The sequence below is a fragment of the Eublepharis macularius genome, chromosome 17 (assembly GCF_028583425.1).
Source record: "Eublepharis macularius isolate TG4126 chromosome 17, MPM_Emac_v1.0, whole genome shotgun sequence".
In the NCBI taxonomy this organism is placed as follows: Eukaryota; Metazoa; Chordata; class Lepidosauria; order Squamata; family Eublepharidae; genus Eublepharis; species Eublepharis macularius.
The window spans coordinates 31,466,282-31,486,322 of NC_072806.1; the positions used below are offsets into that span (position 1 = coordinate 31,466,282).

General features: G+C 46.0%; 1 protein-coding gene across 1 annotated transcript in view; it reads left to right on the plus strand.

The window, feature by feature from the left end:
• Positions 1 to 1,195: 1,195 nt before the first annotated feature.
• Positions 1,196 to 20,041, plus strand: part of LOC129344776 (multidrug and toxin extrusion protein 1-like) — a 35,833-nt gene continuing 16,987 nt past the window's right edge. The window contains exons 1-11 of the mRNA XM_055001649.1: positions 1,196 to 1,451; positions 2,587 to 2,688; positions 3,124 to 3,192; positions 7,000 to 7,148; positions 8,567 to 8,609; positions 10,019 to 10,063; positions 11,129 to 11,226; positions 14,020 to 14,117; positions 15,365 to 15,478; positions 15,818 to 15,885; positions 17,907 to 18,015. Coding sequence (XP_054857624.1) covers positions 1,200 to 1,451; positions 2,587 to 2,688; positions 3,124 to 3,192; positions 7,000 to 7,148; positions 8,567 to 8,609; positions 10,019 to 10,063; positions 11,129 to 11,226; positions 14,020 to 14,117; positions 15,365 to 15,478; positions 15,818 to 15,885; positions 17,907 to 18,015 — 1,147 coding nt within the window. The 5' untranslated portion in view covers positions 1,196 to 1,199. The remainder of the gene's footprint in view (positions 1,452 to 2,586; positions 2,689 to 3,123; positions 3,193 to 6,999; positions 7,149 to 8,566; positions 8,610 to 10,018; positions 10,064 to 11,128; positions 11,227 to 14,019; positions 14,118 to 15,364; positions 15,479 to 15,817; positions 15,886 to 17,906; positions 18,016 to 20,041) is intronic.

Consider the following 20,041-nt stretch of genomic DNA (forward strand, 5'->3'; position numbering starts at 1 on the left):
TTTTCTCCGAGGGCAACCCACTGAGTTCCACCACCGCAGCGCGGAGGGCAATCTAAACTCCCCTCGGCAAAAATGGTCACATGGCTGGTGGCCCCACCCCCTGACCTCCAGACAGAGGGGAGTTTAGATTGCCCTCCATGCCGGAGCGGCACGGAGGGCAATCTAAACTCCCCTCTGTCTGGAGGTCAGGGGGCGGGGCCTCCGGCCATGTGACCATTTTTAAGAGGTGCTGGAACTCCGTTCCACCGCGTTCCAGCTGAAAAAAAGCCCTGATGGCCTGGATACCCCCCAGAATGACAGCTGATCTCCAGACTACACGTATCAGTTCCCCTGGAGAAAAAGGCTGCTTTGAAGGATGGTTTCTATGGCATTATACACTGCTGAGGTCTGTTCCTTTCCCAAACACTACCCTCCCCAAGCTTCACACTCAAATATCCAGGAATTTCCCACCCCAGAGTTGGCAACCCTAGCTGGAATCCATCAGATTTTCCAGGCCCAGAGACAGGGCTTTAGCTGACATGTGGCTAGTGGCCAGTTGCGCTACCTTGCCTAAAGCATCGATTTGTTCCATCTAAGAATTTAAAAATAAAACTGGTATTTTCTGTTTGTGACATTTCTTTTTAAAGAACTAGAGGTTCTATTTAGAGTAGGAAGATTTTGGGATGTTAAAATCAGTGGCAGCTTGTCGCCCTGCTTTAAAGGATATAGCCACCTAAACGAGCCAAGATTCCACCAGCGGAGGATCTTGAGAAGAGCTCCCTTGCATTGTTCTAGCTGGAAACGTCCCAAATAAGCTGAGAGGCACTATGGGGTGACAGGGATACTTTACTGTTTAAGGAATGCACCTATAATAAGGGAGCCCTGAGCCTGGAACCGTGTTCACAATTCCGTTCTCAAAGCTTGCTCTTGTGCACAGCACATAGAGATCATACTGGGTGGAACAAACCAGCTGTTTGACTCAACGGGAGGCAGTTTTGGATATTGAGTTTCAACTCTTGCTTATGCTTTTGATACCTCTGAGTTATCTTGACCCTGTGACCGCTGGCTGGGACATCTCAGGTCTCCAGGCCAGCCTCTTGCAGCCTTCCTCTGTAAACTTAGCCCCTACAGAGTAACCACTCCTCCCTTCAGCTCTGTAGACTTTAATCCTCACCCTTTGCCAACATTACAGGGGCATCAGACCAGGAGGGGAGGATCCTATGGGGCTGGCTGAAGTCCGTTTTACAGCTTTCTTGAGTCAAGCACATTATCAAGTTCATGTGCTTGATAACTATCGTTTTAGCACAAATTTGATGGAGCTCAGAAGCCCAGTCCAAGAGAAGCCACCCCCCAATTCTCTGGCCATCCGCCAGGAGGATCCAGGGCCCAACGGCTGCAGGAAATTCTGCCCATGGATTCCTTCCAACTTCTGGGAAGAGGCAAAGAAGATACTAGTGCTGGCAGGACCCCTGGTAAGAGCCACAGTTTGCAACTAATAGGCCAAGGGGAAAGCTACAAGTGATGAATGACACTTGAACAGCAAGTGGATTGATTGGCGCGCAAGTGAACAGGGAGAAATACACTTGCCGTTCAAGTGTCATTCGTCACTTGTAGCTTGGCCCGAAGTGTGGGATGGACACTGGAACGAACTGGGTTTTAAAACTTGCTGCCTTCCCTCTGGGACCTCTGATTTTTGTCCTTGTTCTGGTTAGAGTAAATGTTGTGAACAGATTTCAAAGTATTAATGCCAGTAAGATTGCCCAAACTGCTGAGATAGTTCACATCCAAGGTTTGCTTGCAAGTCCTTTATTATATGTGAGGTATGGACAGGCAAAGTTCCTCCACTGAAAAAGGATGTCTTTTTTGCTAGCAAGCTTAAAACAGGAGGCAGCTAAATTTGAAGTCAAAGAACAGAACAGGATTTCTATCTGCTGTTAAGCCTGGGGCTGCCTTCAGATGTATGATTTGTTGAAACCCTGCTTATCTGGAATGTCTGAATGAAGATATTGGTTGGGGCCAAACCAGGATTTCAAACTAGGGTTTGAGAATGGATTCGTGGTTTGTTGTGACACCTGAATCCACAAACAACATTTCATTGAGTAGCATACCAATGCATCTCTCCACATAACCATCTGGCCACAAAGACAGCAGTATAAGAAAGATGGTCTCTCTGTGAGGAAGCAAACAGAAAACAAGACACAGACAAACCGGGGTTATGCACAAGCTGCAGATTATGTTACTTGTTGTGTCTAGTAACGTCTGAAAGCAGCAGCCGTTTCCACACATCTTACCTGCCTGTGGAACATCGCGCAAAAGACCCGGAAGACAGCGTCTTCTCGCGTGAAATCGCGCCAGGAAGATGCTGTTATCTGGGAGTTTTGTACAAAATCGCTCAAAACTCCTGGATAAAAGCATCTTCCTGGTGGGATTTCACGCTAGAAGACGCTATCTTCCAGGTCTTTCACGCGATGTTCCGCAGGCAGGTAAGATGTGTGGAAACGGCCAGCCTTGAAGTACATTCTGAGATCAGCAGTGAATCTTTTCAGCACAATTTGAGAGGTTGGTTTTGTGGAATCCTCCTCAGATGTCTCGTCTTTTGCCCCACAGACAATCATCCAATTGCTGGTGTTTATGATCCACGTTGTCAGCTCGATATTCTGTGGCCATCTCGGCAAGGTGGAGTTGGCATCTGTCACACTTGCCATTGCAGTGAGTAGGTTTTCTTTTTTCATTGTCCCAGTGCAAAGCCTCTTCACTCTCTTTGGAGGTCAAATGAGGGGAAGGGCCCGAAGAAGGCATGATGTAATATATGGAAATAACAACCTAAAAAGACAATAGGGAAGCTATTTCCAGACCATGTGCTTGGCCTCTTGCTTGTGGGTCCTCCAGGGCCTCTGATTGGCCACTGTGGGAAACGCGACTCTCTACATTTATTGGTCTGATACAGCAAGACTATTCTTCAAGAAGTTGTGACTGCTTGAAATCTTTGTCTGAATGCTGAACTAGTCACTTATTTTGAGCACCCTCTCTTCAAACTGGCAGACAGCCAGAAAACCTTCAACCAAAAAAATGGGCCTTCCTTTCTAACACATTACTCCACCACCCCCAATAATTCTTTTCTCTTTCACTCTCTCTGGCTTCTAGGTGATAAATGTAACGGGTATCTCTGTTGGATTTGGTTTGTCTTCAGCCTGCGACACATTGGTATCACAAGTGAGTAACTGCTACTGGTCTTGTGCCCAATCCACAGTGTTTTGAAGAGCCTGAAAAGTGGGTGCCCCTGGCACAGTCATCCTTAGAGTTTTGCTTTCTTGATCCACCTTTATATAGGGATTGGAGGATCCCGATAGATCTTCTTGTCCAGTTTGACATTGTAGATGACCATTCTGAGCCCTTTGTTCTCCAGGAACCTTTTCTTATATTATGATCTCCAAAAAGAAGGCAGCTTAGAAGGTTTCTAGATGCAAATTCAACTCCTTCTATACTCTGATGCAGAAGTACTAAATATATGTGTTGAAGGGCAAGAGGTACTACTGGAGAGTACTGGGTCAGGACTAGAGCTGGGCACGATCCAAAAAAAGTTACCGATCCAGCTGATCGTAGATCGGTGCCGGCGACGATCCTGAATTAACGATCCACACCGATCATCTCCCGTGTACGATCCGTGGATCGTGGATCGTGGAGGCCAAAGCGGGGCACGCTGCTATTCCCAGCGATGTGGGAAGGTGTGTGGTGGCGGCGGCGGCTGGGCCCGGCAGGAACGGGGAGACGGCGATGAGCCGCCTCCCCTCAGGGGGCGGGGGGTCTGGCCGCTCGTCTGTGTTTGGCCATCAGAGCTGCCTATCAGGGTTTGCAGGGATGAAATTGGAGTGCCCATGGCTACAGAACACCCCCTTCCCCCTCCCTCCCTTGGGTGGCTTCTCCCAACTGGTGACTGCTTTGCTGCTCCGTGGTAGGAAGGAAGCCCTGCTGATGAAGGAAAGCTGGGCTTCCATTCGGGTTTCCAGGGCGACAGAAGGAGGGCAAACACAGCTCAGGCATTCCCCTGGCTCCGTTGCCAGGGGAATAGATTGCTGGCGCCTGAGTGTCTGGCTTCCCAATCTGAGCATGACCGCCCCGATCAAGCCCTGATCCGGGCCCCTCCCGACCGCTGCATTGTTGGCCGTGGACGAGCATGATCCGCCAGTTCACGATGGCGCAATCGCCATTATCGTGGGGTTTTTTCAATCGTAATGCGGATTGTGCCTATCTCTAGTCAGGACTTTCTCAGTTTGTGCACACTGTGTTTTGAGCTCCAAAGTTCTCGGTACGGCTGGTTTGGAGTTCAGAAGGAGTCACCGTTTCATTCAGAATTCATCCATTTTTTTCTTGTGGAATGGCTTTCAGCATTCCTCTGTTCTTTTTTGTTGTGGTCTTGGGGACAATCCAACTGTACATCCTGGAGCACTGTTCAAGAATCGCCTCGTTTAGGCCCCTGAAGTAAGGTATGAGAACAGCACAAACCCCGTACTAAGCAAATGCATAAAACGCCCTAAGACACGCTCGGTTCTGCAACCTGTGTACATTATGCAAAATGTGAAAATGTGCATGATATTTCTTTTTACATAATTTATTTGGAGGGGGCAAAGACTTATGGAGGCCATTGATGCTTGGGTCCACAAAATAGTGGAAACCTCATTCATTCGCCTCCCTTCTGAGATTCTAGAAGCCATTGCCCAAATGTACTTTTTGAAGCATGTCTTGGAGGCATCCTGGCTAGAACCTTGCTTTAAAAAAATAAAAATAAAACAGAGTCTCAGAAAACTTCTCCCACCAAGTAAAAGTGACCCTTGCAGGTGTGCTAGACAAGTCTTCCTCTGTTTTGAACATGTCAGTTTCTACACCGAGGGTTGCCAGCTCCAACTTGGGAAATTCCTGGAGATTTGGGGGATGAAACCTGGAGAAACCTGGAGAAAGTGGGGTTTGGGGAGGGAAAGGACCTTGGCATGGCATAATTCCATACAGTCCACACCCCAAAGTAGCCATTTTCTCCAGGTGAACTGATCTCTGTGGCCTGGAGACCAGTTGTAATTCCAGGGGATCTCCAGCCACTACCTGGAGGCTGGCAACCCTATCCCCCTAAATGGTCTCCCTACAGTGAATTGTTGAGGATGCTTTTGAATTTCGCAGCTTCACCATTTCAATTTGAAAACTGATCTACTGGTTCAGTCTTTCTTCTCCTTTGTACAAATGGAACCCGCACATCTTTATTTTTGTGCTGTTTTCCTTTTCCCACACCAAATCCCCCACCCCCCCCCAATTCAATGTGTGCAACTTTTTCTGCCATTTTTGTATAGTTGTATAAAGATACAGAAGGGCATCTGACGAAGAGAGCTGTGGTTCTCGAAAGCTTATGCTACAATAAAGTTGGTTAGTCTTAGGTACTTTTCTCACTTACGGTTGAAACCGCCGTTTATGAGGATTTGACTTGATCGCAGTGGCCTCGTCATTGCACCTGTTCATTTCACACTTGTCTGTGTCAGCCACAATTTTGCATCTGAGGTACTTTTCACGTTGGGACTTTAAATGGTTTCAGAACCGTTTCTGCTTCCCATGTTTGCTACCTCGTCTGCCCGACAGGATCCCCCCCCCACCTCCATGCCAATCATTCCTTCATTGGACTGAAAGAATCCCACCAAAATTGAAACAGCGAAGATTGGCTGTAAACCTTTGGCGGGAAAGATGCCAGTGCAATATATAGGTACTACACAGCTTCCCCGAGGTGCACGTCATCTTTTTTTTAAAACTTTGTACAGGCGTTGTAATGTTGTAACATTGCTACCTTGTCTGCCCAACAGGATCCCGCCCCCTGCCCCCATGCCAATCATTCCTTCACTGGAAATAGGAAGTGTCCAGCAGTAAGCATATGTGTAGAAAGCACTCCCCATGGAAAAGAGCAAACATTGGAGAGTCTCCACAAAAGCTTTTCCTCCCACTACAGTAATACTTCAGTGTTGCTTCCTCCCCACATATTTTAAAAAAATAAGATTCATGTCTTCTTAGGAAACATGGTAATTTAAAATTGCCTACTAACATTGCAATGCGGCAACATTACTGTCCCTTCAGAACCCGCCCCCCCCAATGGCGGAAAAAGTAGTCCAGGAGCTGTGGAGGGTAGGTGTGGTTAGTTCCACATGGACCAATCACCTGTCTTCTTTTGGAAATGTGATAATTTAAAATTACTTTCTAATATTGCAATGTGGCAACGCTGCTGACCTTTCAGGAAAAAATGGCGGGAAAAGCAGTCGAGGAGCTGTGGAGGGTGGGTGTGGTTAGTTCCGCATGGACCAATCACCTGTCTTCTTTAGGAAATGTAATAATTTAAAATTACTTTCTAATATTGCAATGTGGCAACGCTGCTGACATTTCAGGAAAAAATGGCGGGAAAAGCAGTCGAGGAGCTGTGGAGGGTGGGTGTGGTTAGTTCTGCATGGACCAATCAGCTCCCTGAGTAAAGGCGAGGGGGGAGAAGAGAAACAGAACGGGAGTATAAGCGTTCTGCGTTTTGCTTATACAATGTCACTGACATTGTTCGCGTCAGCTGTGACTTGCCTGCTCCTTCAAAATAAATTTGCAGTATGTGCGCAGGGGGGGAAATCAGGGATACCGCGGACAACGTTCGGTTCTGCGTCCCATGACTACCTTTCAAGTGTGAAAGTCGCGCAAACATGGGAAGCAGAAACTGTTCTGAAACTATTTAAAGTCCCAATGTGAAAAGTACCTAAAAGGTGCTACTGGACTCTTGACTATTTTGTATAAGGATAGCATCTAATGAAAAAATGACATTAAAATTGTATCAAATGGCATAAAAGAAGCTATCAAGTTGGGGACTTCAGTGATTAAAAAGGGCAGAATGGAAAAGCTTGCAATAACACCTTGGAAAACGTAAAGAGATGAGAAAGGGCTACTTTCTGCATTCTTCATTTTAGTAATACTTTAAGCACGGGCTGCCTTCGTGCTTGGCATACCTTCTTTTTCCAGACCTATGGCGGGAAGAACATGAAGCGTGTCGGGACCATCCTACAGCGAGGAGTCCTCATCCTTTTGCTTTGCTGCTTCCCTTGTTGGGCCATTTTCATCAACACTGAACAGTTACTCTTGCTCATTCGACAAAACCCAGAAGTCTCCAGGTAAGGGGGAATCTGGTCTTGGCATGTGCAACAAAGTACAGGGTTTATTGCCAGTGGGTTTATTGCAGGACCCATTGCTTGATGTGCATGCGCTTGACTGTCATTCAGTGTTAATTCTTTGTAAGAAGATTAGATGGCAGGTGACTGCCATTTTCCTTGAGATGCTTGAAAGAGACTGATTCTGGAACAGAACAGAACCACTTTGAAAAGGGCACTCTAGCCAACAATTTCTGTCCAAGAGGAACAAAGTGGTTACCTTCCGGAACCTTCCATGGTATCTGTTTTAAAGTGACAGCTGTCCCACAATCCTGTGCATGAATGAAAAGATTACAGAAAGACAGAAAAAAGATAATAATATTTGATTTATATACCGCCCTTCAGGATGACTTAGCACCCACTCAGAGCAGTTTACAAAGTTTGTTATTATTATCCCCACAACAACAATCACCCTGTGAGGTAGGTGAGGCTGAGAGAGCTCTGAGAAGCTGTGACTGACCCAAGGTCACCCAGCTGGCTTCAAGTGAAGGAGTGGGGAATCAAACCCAGTTTTCCAGATTAGAGTCCTGCACTCTTAACCACTACATCAAACTAGACGAGCATCATACGTAGCCACCACTGAACATCACAAGTGGTTATGCACTATCTCTGTATCTCTGTGATGAAAACTCTGTATCTCTGTGATGGTAAGCTCTCCCAAAATGCAACAATTAAATTTACACAGTCACATTTGCATAGTTCTTATGGATAGCAAGTAATCCATTATAACGATGTCAAATGGCATAAAAGAGGCCAATAAATTGTTAACACTGGCGGCAAAACCAGGCAAAACTGAAAGGCTTCGTTAGCATGAACCACAAAGAAATTAAAATGGTCTGCCTTGGGCCTCCATCGTTATTTATAATAATACTTCTAGCACAGGTTGCTATTTATTATCAGAAGTGCTGCCAGGAAGGACTGCACACCTGGAGGAGCCTGGAGGTTGTTGCCTTTGAAACAGTCACTCACGCTCTAGCCAACTATTTCTGTCTGGGAGGACCAAAGGTAGAAAATGAATTGAGGGGAAGGAATTGTGGAATAGCTACTATGTTTAAAGAAACCAGGCAGAAGATTCTGGAGTACAGTGAGCCTTCGAAGAAGAAACAGATACGGGTAGAATGCCCTTTTCCCGTGCTCCATGCGTTCTTTCTCGGTGCAAAGGATTATGGGATTACTGCTATGTGTCATTCATTGACCTGCTTTCTCATGAAAATGTACACCTCAATAGCATCAGAAATCAAGTTTCTTACGAAAGAACTGCTTTGAGACTGCTAGAAAGAAATACCTTCCGGAGCTGGTAATTGAATTTGGGGCACCATTTTAGCCACAGGATAAATTAACCGTTTGCTTTTCTAATGTCTCACCTCTCTCTTCTTCTACAGACTCACTCAGGTTTATGTTATGATCTTCATTCCAGCACTTCCTGTAAGTCTTACCCTGTTTTTTTCTCTACCGAATGTGGCCATCAGCTGGCCATTTGTTGAGCTGTTCTTTTTTAGATTCCAACAGGATTCCAACAGCCGAGTTGCAGGCAGAAATCCAACATGCCAAGCTATAAATAATCAGCTCTATGTCTATTACAGACTCCTTCCCACCCTTCACAAATACAAATTCCCTTTTCCTCACACCGAGAATTACAGCCTCAATACTCTGTGTTTCCATAACACACCAGGGTACAAGCCTGCTCCATTCTTTCCCTTCATGTTCATCTGCCCTTTGTAGCTACAAAAGCCAAGAGATTCTTTTTTCTTCGAGCTATTGACATACTAGAAAAACTCAATTGTCCTACAACCTGTTTATGAGATGAACCTTGTCTACCTGTGGAATAGCTGGGTGTGCACATGGGGTGCCTTCATATGCATGCATTGATTTGTGTGTGCATCCTTCCTCTCACTTCTGACCCAGTTGGAGATTTAGCTTCTAGAGACCACAGGAGAGAACCAGACCTGGAAGGATGACAGTGTCAGCAATGCACACCACAGTCTACACAAGACATCTGACATGTGAAGAACATGTGTTGGGAGATGCAATGGTAGCTGGGAAGGGTAGTTTAAAAAGACAGAGCTTATACACTGAAGCTGTGTGAAGAGGCTGTGAAATGCCAGAAGGGAAACTTCAGCCCATTCGAACCCTTCCAGATCCAAGCCCGGCACTGGAAGGCTGCTCCAGCCCATTTCCATTCCTTGCTGCCCTCTGGTTGCGATCCCACACCATTTTAGACTGGAGAGGTGAAATTGACAGAGCCTTTGAGGAGGCAAAGATGAAATTAACAAGCCCTCTGAGGAGCGATCTCTGCCTGCTCTAAACTACACTTTCCTGCTAATATTGCGCCTCTCAACAGTTGACGAACACACGCCGAGGTTTCTCGTGTAGAGAGACTATAAAATAGAAAGAAATCAGAACAACACTTGGGACGTGGGTTTTTCGGACACAAGGACTGGGGAAAGGCAGCTGTCCTTGGTAAAGTTGGACATTTGGAGCTCATGATGTCATGGACTCATTTTGCATTGTGGCCCTTCATTTAAAAAAATGATAATCTTGGGCATCAAATACTTGTCTCTTTTTAAAAATGGGTTGTTCCAATTATGCACATTCCTTAAATTACACCCCTTCCCCCACAGAAATTCAAATCTCTAGTGTGCATCTCTTTTTGGGCTGCAGCTCTTGTGGGACAATCTTCTTTTGTTTGTTTTATGCAACAAAGTCTGTCCATTTTATAAAATTTAGGGGCAAGGAAAGAGGCAGTTTTTTTCAGCAGAAAGAGGGTGTTGGAGAAGCCCTGTTTAGTCTTTCTCTCTTTTCTAAGGCAGCAATATTATCTTCTCATTCTGCAGGCAACCTTTATTTACCAGTTAGAGACAAGGTACTTGCAAAACCAGGTAAGTACTGACTTTGATGGCTCGATGGTCTGATTCAAGATAAGGCAGCTCCATGTGTGTGAGGGACCGTGGCTACATTTAGTGGTAATGTGGTTTAGTTCTTAGGCCCTGACCCTAGATAGCCTTGTCAGATCTCAGAAGTTAAGCAGGGTCGGCCTTGGTTAGTAATTGGATGGGAGACCTCCAACAAAGACCAGGGTTGCAGAGCCAGGCAATGGCAAACCGCCTCTGTAAGTCTCTTGCCATGAAAACCCCACCAAGGGTCGCCATAAGTCAGCTGCACACGGGTGAAGTCAGCAGCAGCCTGTACAAGGGCTTTCTCTGTGGTGGCTCCTATCCTGTGGAATGACCTGCCTGAGGAAGTCAGAAGAGCCCCCAATCTCCTGGCTTTCCGTAAACAATGCAAAACCAGAATATTCAAAGAAGGCTTTTTACTCAAATGGGAGGGCTGTATTGTAGGGATGGGGTCTCAGATGCTTCACTAACGAGTTGGGGATTATAGACTTCATCACTATTTTTGCCTTATATATTATCTGTTGCTTTAAATATGTACTCGTATGTACAACCAGCGCTCCATGTTGTCTAATGTTAGTCCTAGAACTGATTATGTTTTGCTCCAATATTTTTTCTACTCTGTCTTGGATCCTTGCTAATGCTATGTCTTTTAAACTTGTATCTGTTTACCTTATGGTATTGTATTGAAATGTACTTGTTACTGATTGTGTTAACCTCATACTGTGTAATCCGCCTTGAGTCTCATTGAGAAAGGCGGACTATAAATGACGTAAATAAAGTATATACATGTGAAGCTGCCATGGGACTGTCTAGCTCAGTCTGGTCTCCTCTGACTGGCAGAGGCTCTCCAGGGTGTCAGGTAGAGAAAGGTCTTTTCCCGACATCTGCAACCCCTAAACTGGAGATGCTGGGAATCAAACTTGCAGCCTTCTGCGTGTAAAGTGTGTGTTCGGCCCTCCAAGCCACAGCCCTGCATGCATTTACACACACCAACTCATCCCATACTTCATTGCACTGCTAGCAATTAACCCCAGTCATCTTTTACTACAGAGGATCATCTGGCCAGAGGTCTTGTGCGGCACCATAGGCAATGTTGTCAACCTGATTGCAAACTACGTCTTCCTCTATCAGCTGGGAATGGGGGTCAGGTGAGGACGCCCACGAGACACTTGAAGGGCATCATGTGACGGCCTGGCTTTTCTTTCCTTGTAGTTGGGCTCGAAGCCCATCACAAAGTCTTTTCCAGGGCTTTTTTTCTGGGAAAAGAGGTGGTAGAACTCAGTGGTGGAACTCAGGACCACACAATGACGTCACTTTGGGTCGGCTAGAACAAGGGGGGAGTTTTTTAAAGTTTAAATCGCCCTCAGCAAAAATGGTCACATGGCTGGTGGCCCTGCCCCCTGATCTCCAGACAGAGGGGAGTTTAGATTGCCCTCCGCACTGCTGGAGTGGCGCGGAGGGCAATCAGACAAACGATCAAAAGAGTTTATTGTCTATACCCATAGGCCATCACAATTCACCAAACATCGACTAATAAACAATTAAAACCATTATCACAGTTTGTATAGGTTACTAAAATTAATTAAAACAATACAGTATGCCAAACTATCCCAGGAGTCACGAAACAGCCTCCTTCAGTACCACCTTAGATCTTATCTTTTTGGCTGCGAGTGCAAACTGAGAGACTCTATAGGACACATGATTATCAGTGTCAGATAACAAAAACACAATCTTCTTGATTTCAGAGTATGTGTTTGTCACTGATAGGATTCTGGCCAAAAATTTAGCTCTCGGTACACTATATAATGGACAATAAAGTAGGTAGTGGGAAAGGTTCTCCACTGTAGGTAATCCACAACGGCAGGTGTGATGTTCCATGGGGGCGTGAGAATAACGCCCTGCCAAAAGAGCTGCCTGCATCACCTGGAAGCGCAGAGCAGTGAAAGACACTCTGAGGTGGTAATGACAAATACTGGCACGGCAGGGAGATCTTGAATGGTCAAATTTGATTAGTTTATACCAAGGAGCTGCCTTGGATTTTAATATTGATAGCCGATCCATCACTGCATCTGACTTGTAGATCCACTCCTTAAGTGGGAGGTTTTTGGCCTAACAGGTCATCCGGGATGGTATACCTTTGGCAGATGGTGGATAGAAAGCCAGGGCGTGAGGGGTCTTTGGATAGTAAGTAATTTACTGATTGGCAACTTAAGGAGTCAGAACTGGAAAATTTGATCCTTTTCCAGTATTTTAAAACTGCAAGGTATACCCGAGCCCTAAGGGAGGGGAGTCCTGTTTTGGCCTTCATCAGGGCGGCAGGAGCGCCTTTGGGTAAAGCCGAAATCCGTCTCAAGAATTGGTTTTGGATTACCTCAAGACTGGTTAGAATATCTTCTTCCAGCCCCACACTTCAGCTCCATATAGGAGGTGAGGGACTACCTTGCTCTTAAATAATTTCAGTGCAGGATCTATCAGTTGACCCCCTTTGTATAAAAGAAATGTATGATTGACCCCACAATCCTTGATGCTGAGGATTTAACCAATGCAAGATGTATCTTCCAATTCAGAGTCTCTTTAAAGGTTACCCCTAGATATTTAAAGCAGCTGTATAGTTGCATTGGGTTGCCAAGGATGCTCCAGCGGGAGATTTTTGGCTTTCTCCTGAAAACCATTACTTTTGTCTGGAGTGGCGCGTAGGGCAATCTAAACTCTCCTCCGTCTGGAGATCAATGGGTGGGGTCACCAGCTATGTGACCATTTTCAAGTGGTGCCGGAACTCCATTCCACCGCGTTCCTGCTGAAAAAAAGCCCCGGTCTTTTCATTCAGATACCAGCAGAAGTTTACCAGAATGCCCTGGGATGCTTGTGAGCTCTGCAGATCTGTACATATCTGTGCTTTTAAAATTCTACCCAGTAGTCATTTTGTAAAAAAAGAGCTGGATGAACTCATTAGCATAACTCATTAGCATATGCCACACCCCTTGACAGCACCGGAAATGTCATTAGCATAACTGATTTGCATATGCCATGCCCCCTGTCATCGCCTATCCTGGCTGTTTTGGACCCAATCCTGGCTATTCAGGGCTGAAATTGGGCCCAAAATAGCAAAAAGGGGCTGAAAATGGCTGAAAAGGGGCCCAAAATGGTCAGGATTGGGCCACTGCTGAGTGGGAGAGTGATCCACCACCCATCAGAGGCCCGATCTGGGCCGTTTCGGCCCCAATCCAGGCTGAAACGGGCCCAAAATGGCCAAGAGTCAGGTGGGCTGGGCCACCTGACATGTGTGACCTCTTTGGGGAACTGCCAGAACTGTATTCCTGCGTGTTCCCCCTTGAAATGAGCCCTGATTCTACCCATGATTACAGTCCAAGCCCAGATCTCAAAGGGGAAAAAAATGCAATGACCTAAAAAAAACAGAACAGAGAAGTTCATTTCAAGAGCAGAAATTAAACTGGGTTTCTGAAAAATTCAAAACTGGCCTTTCCAAATGGTATATTATAATATTGAAATGGCATAAAAATGCCATCAAAGAACCCACCAAAAACAAGACGTGTGAAACAGTGAATATGACACTCTTTCTGAGAGTAAGAAGCCAACAGCTAATCAGATGTGAAGGGGAATATAAAGGCTAATAGCTGTTTGTATAATTGTAAAGTCTTATAATCATAAAGTCTTCGAGTAAGTGTGTGATACTCACTGCTTCTTGTGCTAGAGAGTTCCATAAGTCAATTTTGTACTGCTTGAGCTCTTACTTCCTTTTGCCTGATTGGTGTGACAGCTGATCATCTACTTGGAGTGACTCCCCCCTCCCTAACTCTAGCCTTATGAGAGAAAAAAAATCTTGTGGTATCTGCTCTCCCTATAAATAAAAATGTGTTAACAATCTTTCATGCCTTTCTATCCAAATCACAATATTTTCTTCCTCTCTCCATTTGTTCCAGGGGCTCTGCCTGGGCTAACACCATTGCCCAGTATTCTCAAGCCATCATCTTGTTCCTGTACATCCGATGGAAAAAGCTCCATGTGGAGACTTGGGGAGGTAAGAGGGATTTCTTCCTCTTCTTGTTGATTATACACACAAAAAGCCTCGGTTCTGAGAGTCTCTCTACCCAATGCTTTTGACCCGTGTTCTTCACAGACTAGGAGATGCAATGTTAGCTGGGAAGCATAGTTTTTAATGACAGAGGTGATGGAGATTGCTCTGGAGGGGACAGTTCTCACAGCCTTCTGGCATCTCCCCTTCCAGAGCCTTTGCCCTGCTGAGGCTCAGTTAATTCAAAGTTTTAAGTAGCGAGGGCAGCAGGGTAAAAGCTCTGGAAGGGGAGACAGTCCAGTACACCAGAGGTGGTGGAGGGCTGTGAGAGAATCCATCCCCTCTGTAACAATCTCCACTGGTTCTGTTTTTCAAAGCCAGTTTTGGTGTAATGCTTAAGAGCACGGGACTCTAATCTGAAGAGCCAGGTTTGATTCCCCACTCCTCCACTTGAAGCCAGCTGGGTGACCTTGGGTCAGTTACAGCTCTTTGGAGCTCTCTCAGCCCCACCCGCCTCGCAGGGTGATTGTTGTTGTGGGGATAATTATGACATACATTGTAAACCGCTCTGAGTGGGTGTTAAGTCATCCTGAAGGGCAGTATATAAATCGAATGTTGTTGTTATTAAAACTACACTTCCAGGCTAACATTGAGTCTCCTGGCACTTGATGGACATGCGCCCCAGTGTCTCATGTAGAGAGACTCTGGGCCAATCGTGATCGAGTGGAGTGCAAGTGGAGCGCAAGTGAACAGGGAGGAATACATGTGAGTCTGTTCACTGGCCATTCAAGTGTAATTCGTCACTTGTAGTTTGGCCCTCTGAGAAAGGATGAGAGAAGTTCTTGAAAGACAGCCAGTTCGGTTCAAATACCCCTGTTTCGATTTAGCACCCCTCCCTTGCAAGAAATGATGCGTTTTCTTTCCTCAACCAACAATTAATTCATTTTCACCTCGTTTCTGCACCAATTACATAAAAATGGCAGGTACATAACCATGGTATAAAGACAGCGTAACCGAAATGAGAGAGTCATCAATGGCAGTAACGAAAACAAAGCCAATGAAACCTGCATGACATCTGGATTTCCAAAGAAACCAACGCTGTCCTATTAGATCATCCTTCACCATTTAAAGGCCCAATATTAAAAGATCTTCTGGTGTCTGGGTTGTCAATTCCTGCTGTTTAGAGCAGTTTTTCTACATGACGGAAGCCCTGTATGGGCCGCCTGCTTCTTTTCCTTCTCTTTCCAATGTAGGGTGGTCCACTGAATGTCTCCAGGAATGGGGCGTGTTCATGTCTTTAGCCATTCCCAGCATGCTCATGATCTGCATTGAATGGTGGACATTTGAAATCGGAAGCTTTCTGATAGGTCAGTGAGAAGCTTGCAGATCACTGTTTGTGTTCCCAATCTAGGCTGGTCCAGGGCTTTTTTTCAGGGGGAACGCTGTGGAACGGAGTTCCGGAACCTCTTGAAAATGGTCACATGGTTGGTGGCCCCGCCCCCTGATCTCCAGACAGAGGGGAGTTTAGATTGCCCTTCACAAGGTTGGTGCAAGAATAAAATGGAAATGAGCTGAGCTCCTTGAGAGAAGGGTAGGATTAAAAGTCCTTTGTCTAAAACATTTCCCCCACTGCCTCCAGTAATGCTTTGTAAGATTCAAGACGCACAAATTCCACGTGGATCTGCTCTCGCCCCCTCTTTTTCCAGGCCTCCTAAGCGTTGTGGACTTGTCAGCTCAATCCATCATTTATGAAGTTTCCACGGTGGTTTTTATGGTAAGTCCTTTTCGTTCCCCAAATGAGTTGCCAAGGGATTTACTTGGGGCAAAGAAATATTTGGAAGAGGAGATCAAGCAGCAGGACTGTTGACAACTCAGGGCCAAGCTACAAGTGACGAATTACACTTGCCTGGCAAGTGAACAGACTCATGTGTATTCCTCCCTGTTCACTTGCCATTCACTTGCGCTCCACTTGCACTCCACTTGATCAAGTGGAGTGCAAGTGAATGGCAAGTGAACAGGGAGGAATACACATGAGTCAGAGCCAAGCTACAAGTGACGAATGACACTTGAACGGCAAGTGAACAGACTCACGTGGATTCCTCCCTGTTCACTTGCACTCCACTCGATCACTACGCGAACAGGGAGGAATACATGTCAGTCTGTTCACTTGCCATTGAAGTGTAATTCGTGATCAAGTGGAGCACAAGTGAACGGCAAGTGAACAGGGAGGAATACACGTGAGTCTGTTCACTTGCCAGGCAAGTGTCATTCATCACTTGTAGCTTGGTCCTCAAGCTACAAGTAACCTCCATTACGCTGCAAGGGATTCTGGAACAGTTGTGCAGGGATGCCACGTGCAGCGCCAGAAGCCAGTTCTCCAAAGTATTGCCCAACAGCGGATGAACCTGAAAGGGAAAAATGCCTCTCCAAAGGCCAGCAATGGGATCTGGCAAAAATGTTTACCATGTGTAAAAAATGTGGTGTCTGGGAGAGAGTGGCAGTGGAGGAAAATAGAGAGAGGGAGGAGGTACTTGTACAGAGAAAACTGAATGCCCAGTGCTTCTTTATACGAGTCAAATTACCTTTTAAAAAGGCAGCAGCAGTGGAAAAGTTTCCCCCACCACCCTAGCAGTGAGGAAAAGGAGAAGCTAGAGTTGTCACTCTCTCTCTCTCTTCCTGGCTTTGTTCCAGGCAACACCTCTCTCCTTCTCCTCCCTCCATCTTGGCAGCATGGATGCAGGCCTTGCCCTGCCATCCATGTCCATCCTTAGACTAAATAGGTAGTTAGGATCTCTCTCTCCTCCTTTCCTATCAGAGTATGTAGTTCCTGCAATAAAGAACTCTTATTTCTTTCCTAAATATAAACCAAGTGTATGCTTTTATTATTTTCATTCCTGCACACACACCAGCCAGCAGAACGAGCTCACAACCACTTATAATCATGCTTCCTATGCCACCCGATAGACTCTGCTCACGGCCCAAACATGGAATCCTTTAATTAGGTTTCTGGGGCCTACATAACGATTTATTTATTATATGACACCCCTGATTTTATGCCCTTCATTTATTCATGTTCTTTGTAATTCTTTTTGTGTAACTTATTTTTCAAACTTTGGGTTGGATTTATCACTCCTAATGATGAAACCTTGCAGCGACATGAGCTGAAGGTTTTCTGTGCCAGTAGAACGGAAACATAGCAGAATGGAGTCGTAGAATCCAATTCTTCAGGGACGACGTTGGCAGAAAAGCCAGTTTCTAAATGAGTGGGTCCCTCCAATCCAGCATTGTCTTGTCTCTGACTGGCAGTTCTTTTTCAGCCCTCATTCCTGAGATCCATCAACCAAAATTGCCACCTGGAATCGCCTGCATGCAAAGCAGGAGCTCTGCCCTGGAGAAGTAGCCCTATCCTTAAAGAGAAAATAATGTGGTGTGTGTGTGTGTGGGGGGGGGGGATGTTTTGCATCATCAAACTCTCTGCAGGCTTCAGGAGCTATGGGGAGGACATCAAAAGAGGGACATTAGCATGGTGTAGTGGTTAAAGTTTCAGACTAGGATCTGGGAGACCCTGGTTCAAATCCCTACTCTACCACAGAAGCTTGCCAGGTGACTGTAGGCCAGTCACATGGTCTCAGTTTAACCTACTTTAAAGTGTTGTTGTGAGGATAAAATGGAGGAGACAAGATTTATTAAGTCACCTTGTGTTCTCATTGGGGAGAAAGGTGGGGTATAAATAAAAAAAGTTTTTAAAAATTTGCACCGTTGTCTTATTAAATGCCGCCTTCATCATTCCTCCAGATTGCATTTGGGATCGGCACATCAGCCAGTGTCTTGGTGGGGAATGCCTTAGGGGCTGGCAACGAAGAGGTGGCCAAGAAGACATCTGTGGTCGCCATGTTATGCACAGGTATGTGCCATTTTGCAGCATCCAAGAATAAAATAACACAGACAGAAGCTTGATTGGTTTTAGCAAACCAGTATAGAGCTGAGTCAGACCTTGGTCTCTCAAGATGGGTCTTGTGGTGGTTTTCCTGGGAGTTGACTCAAGGTCTTTTACATCATCTATTACCTGGTCCTTTAAATTGGAGATGTTGGGGACTGAACCTGGGACCTTCCGTAAGCAAAGCAGATGATCCACCACTTGAACCACAGCCCCCCCCCCCCCGTGGAAGAGTTAGGTGTTGTGTGGCTTGCTCGAGCGATTTACTGCTACTTACATGATAGGCTGATTGCAGATTGTTTTAATTCTGGCAGGCTGGTCAAGAGGACATCTAGGGGGCAGTTCTTGTATGGCTGCTCCTTTTCTGAAGCCGGTGGGATGAAACTGAGTCCGGGCCAAACTACAAGCGACACCTGACACTAGTTGGACACTTGTCAGCTTCCCTCAAGTTTTGATGGGAAATGTAGGCAGCTTGGCGGAATGTTGGACAAGTGACTGTTGAAAAGTCCATTGGACAGCAGACAGAGAGCGAAGCCGCGAGACCAGGACGCCTACATTTCCCATCTGGGGCAAATCCTCTTGGGTGAGAAGGGTCAGGAGGAGCACAGGGCAGGGAGTAGACACCCTTTGACAACCTGCTCTGGGACCCGGTACAAGTCACTCTGGTGCAGAATGGGCCCTTGGGGTTGTCTGCCGAGCTAGGGCAGTCTGGGCAGAGAGAAAGAGGTACATAGTTATCAGGGTTCAGGACGAGGTTGATAGCCTAATTGCACAATACACTTTTGTAACCCCCAGAGTCCCAAGGACCAGGTTCAATGTCTACCAATTCAAATATAAATGCAATTTATTTAAACACAACTATGAAAACATTCCCAAAGTTATTAATACTGGATCAGTAACCAGTGACCCCAGAGCACAGTCCTACTGACAACCCCCTGGCAAAGTGTGCAGACAGTTCTGTAGATTTGGCCAGAGGCTTTGCCTGGAACAGCACCCCAAATATCCAGAAGGCCTTGCCACAGCAGGACTCTTCTTGTGAAGATGCTGTCTGAATCCTGGGGCTTGCTTGTTGCCCTAGGAGCAGTCCCCCTTTTCTCCTAGCAAGATGGAGTGAGGCAGCTCTGTGCTAGGGTGCTGATCTCAAGCAGTCAATGAGTTCAGATGCCAGCAAGTCCTGCTCTTGCTTCTTCAGCTCTTCCCAGCTACTGCAGTTCTTCCAGGGAGAAGAGTTCAGCTCTTCCAGCCAGTAGTTTCAGCTCTGTGATGCTCTTAGCGCCAAAGCTTGGAAACGAGCTTTGCCTTCCAAGCAGCAGCAGCAGCTCTTCTCCCTTTTAATATATCCAGCTGGCCTAGTCCTGTATAACATTACTCCTCTTAGTCATGGTGACCTCTTTTTTATATACATGCCCCATGGGCCTTTGCTAAACATGCAAATTAAACAACCCTAGGTACAGCTCAGTTATCTGTTAGTCTGGTCTATGTATCTGCAGTCTATTACTCAGGCCTAGGTGCTAGGCCCCAAACCCTTTTTCCAGTACAGGCTTACACTTTTCCCTGGGCCCAAATTGGGTCCCTGAATACCTGGGAAGCAAGAAACTCCTAGATCATGTCTGTTCATGATGTATCGTGACTTTAGTCCCTGCATTCTGCCATGTGGAAAGCCGATTCACACATTGAAGAGTTATTGTGTAGCTTGATGCAGGCAAGATTTTATTCTCCATTCCTTCCTGCGGCCCCGTTCTGCTTCCTCCTTCATCTTTCTTTCTTCCTCCTACTCTGCTCTTTTCCGTACTGAGGGTTTACTGTGCCCAGCAGCCAATTCTGGTTTCCTTAATGGGACAAACTTCTCAGCATCAACAACAAAACAAGCCATGGCAATTAAAACTCAACAGGCGTATATAGGTTGAGTATGGAGTGAGTCCTCACCTTGATAACACAGTTAGACGGGAGTTCAGGTTCTTCTCAGTTTCCAGTTTGGTTTAGGACCATGGCA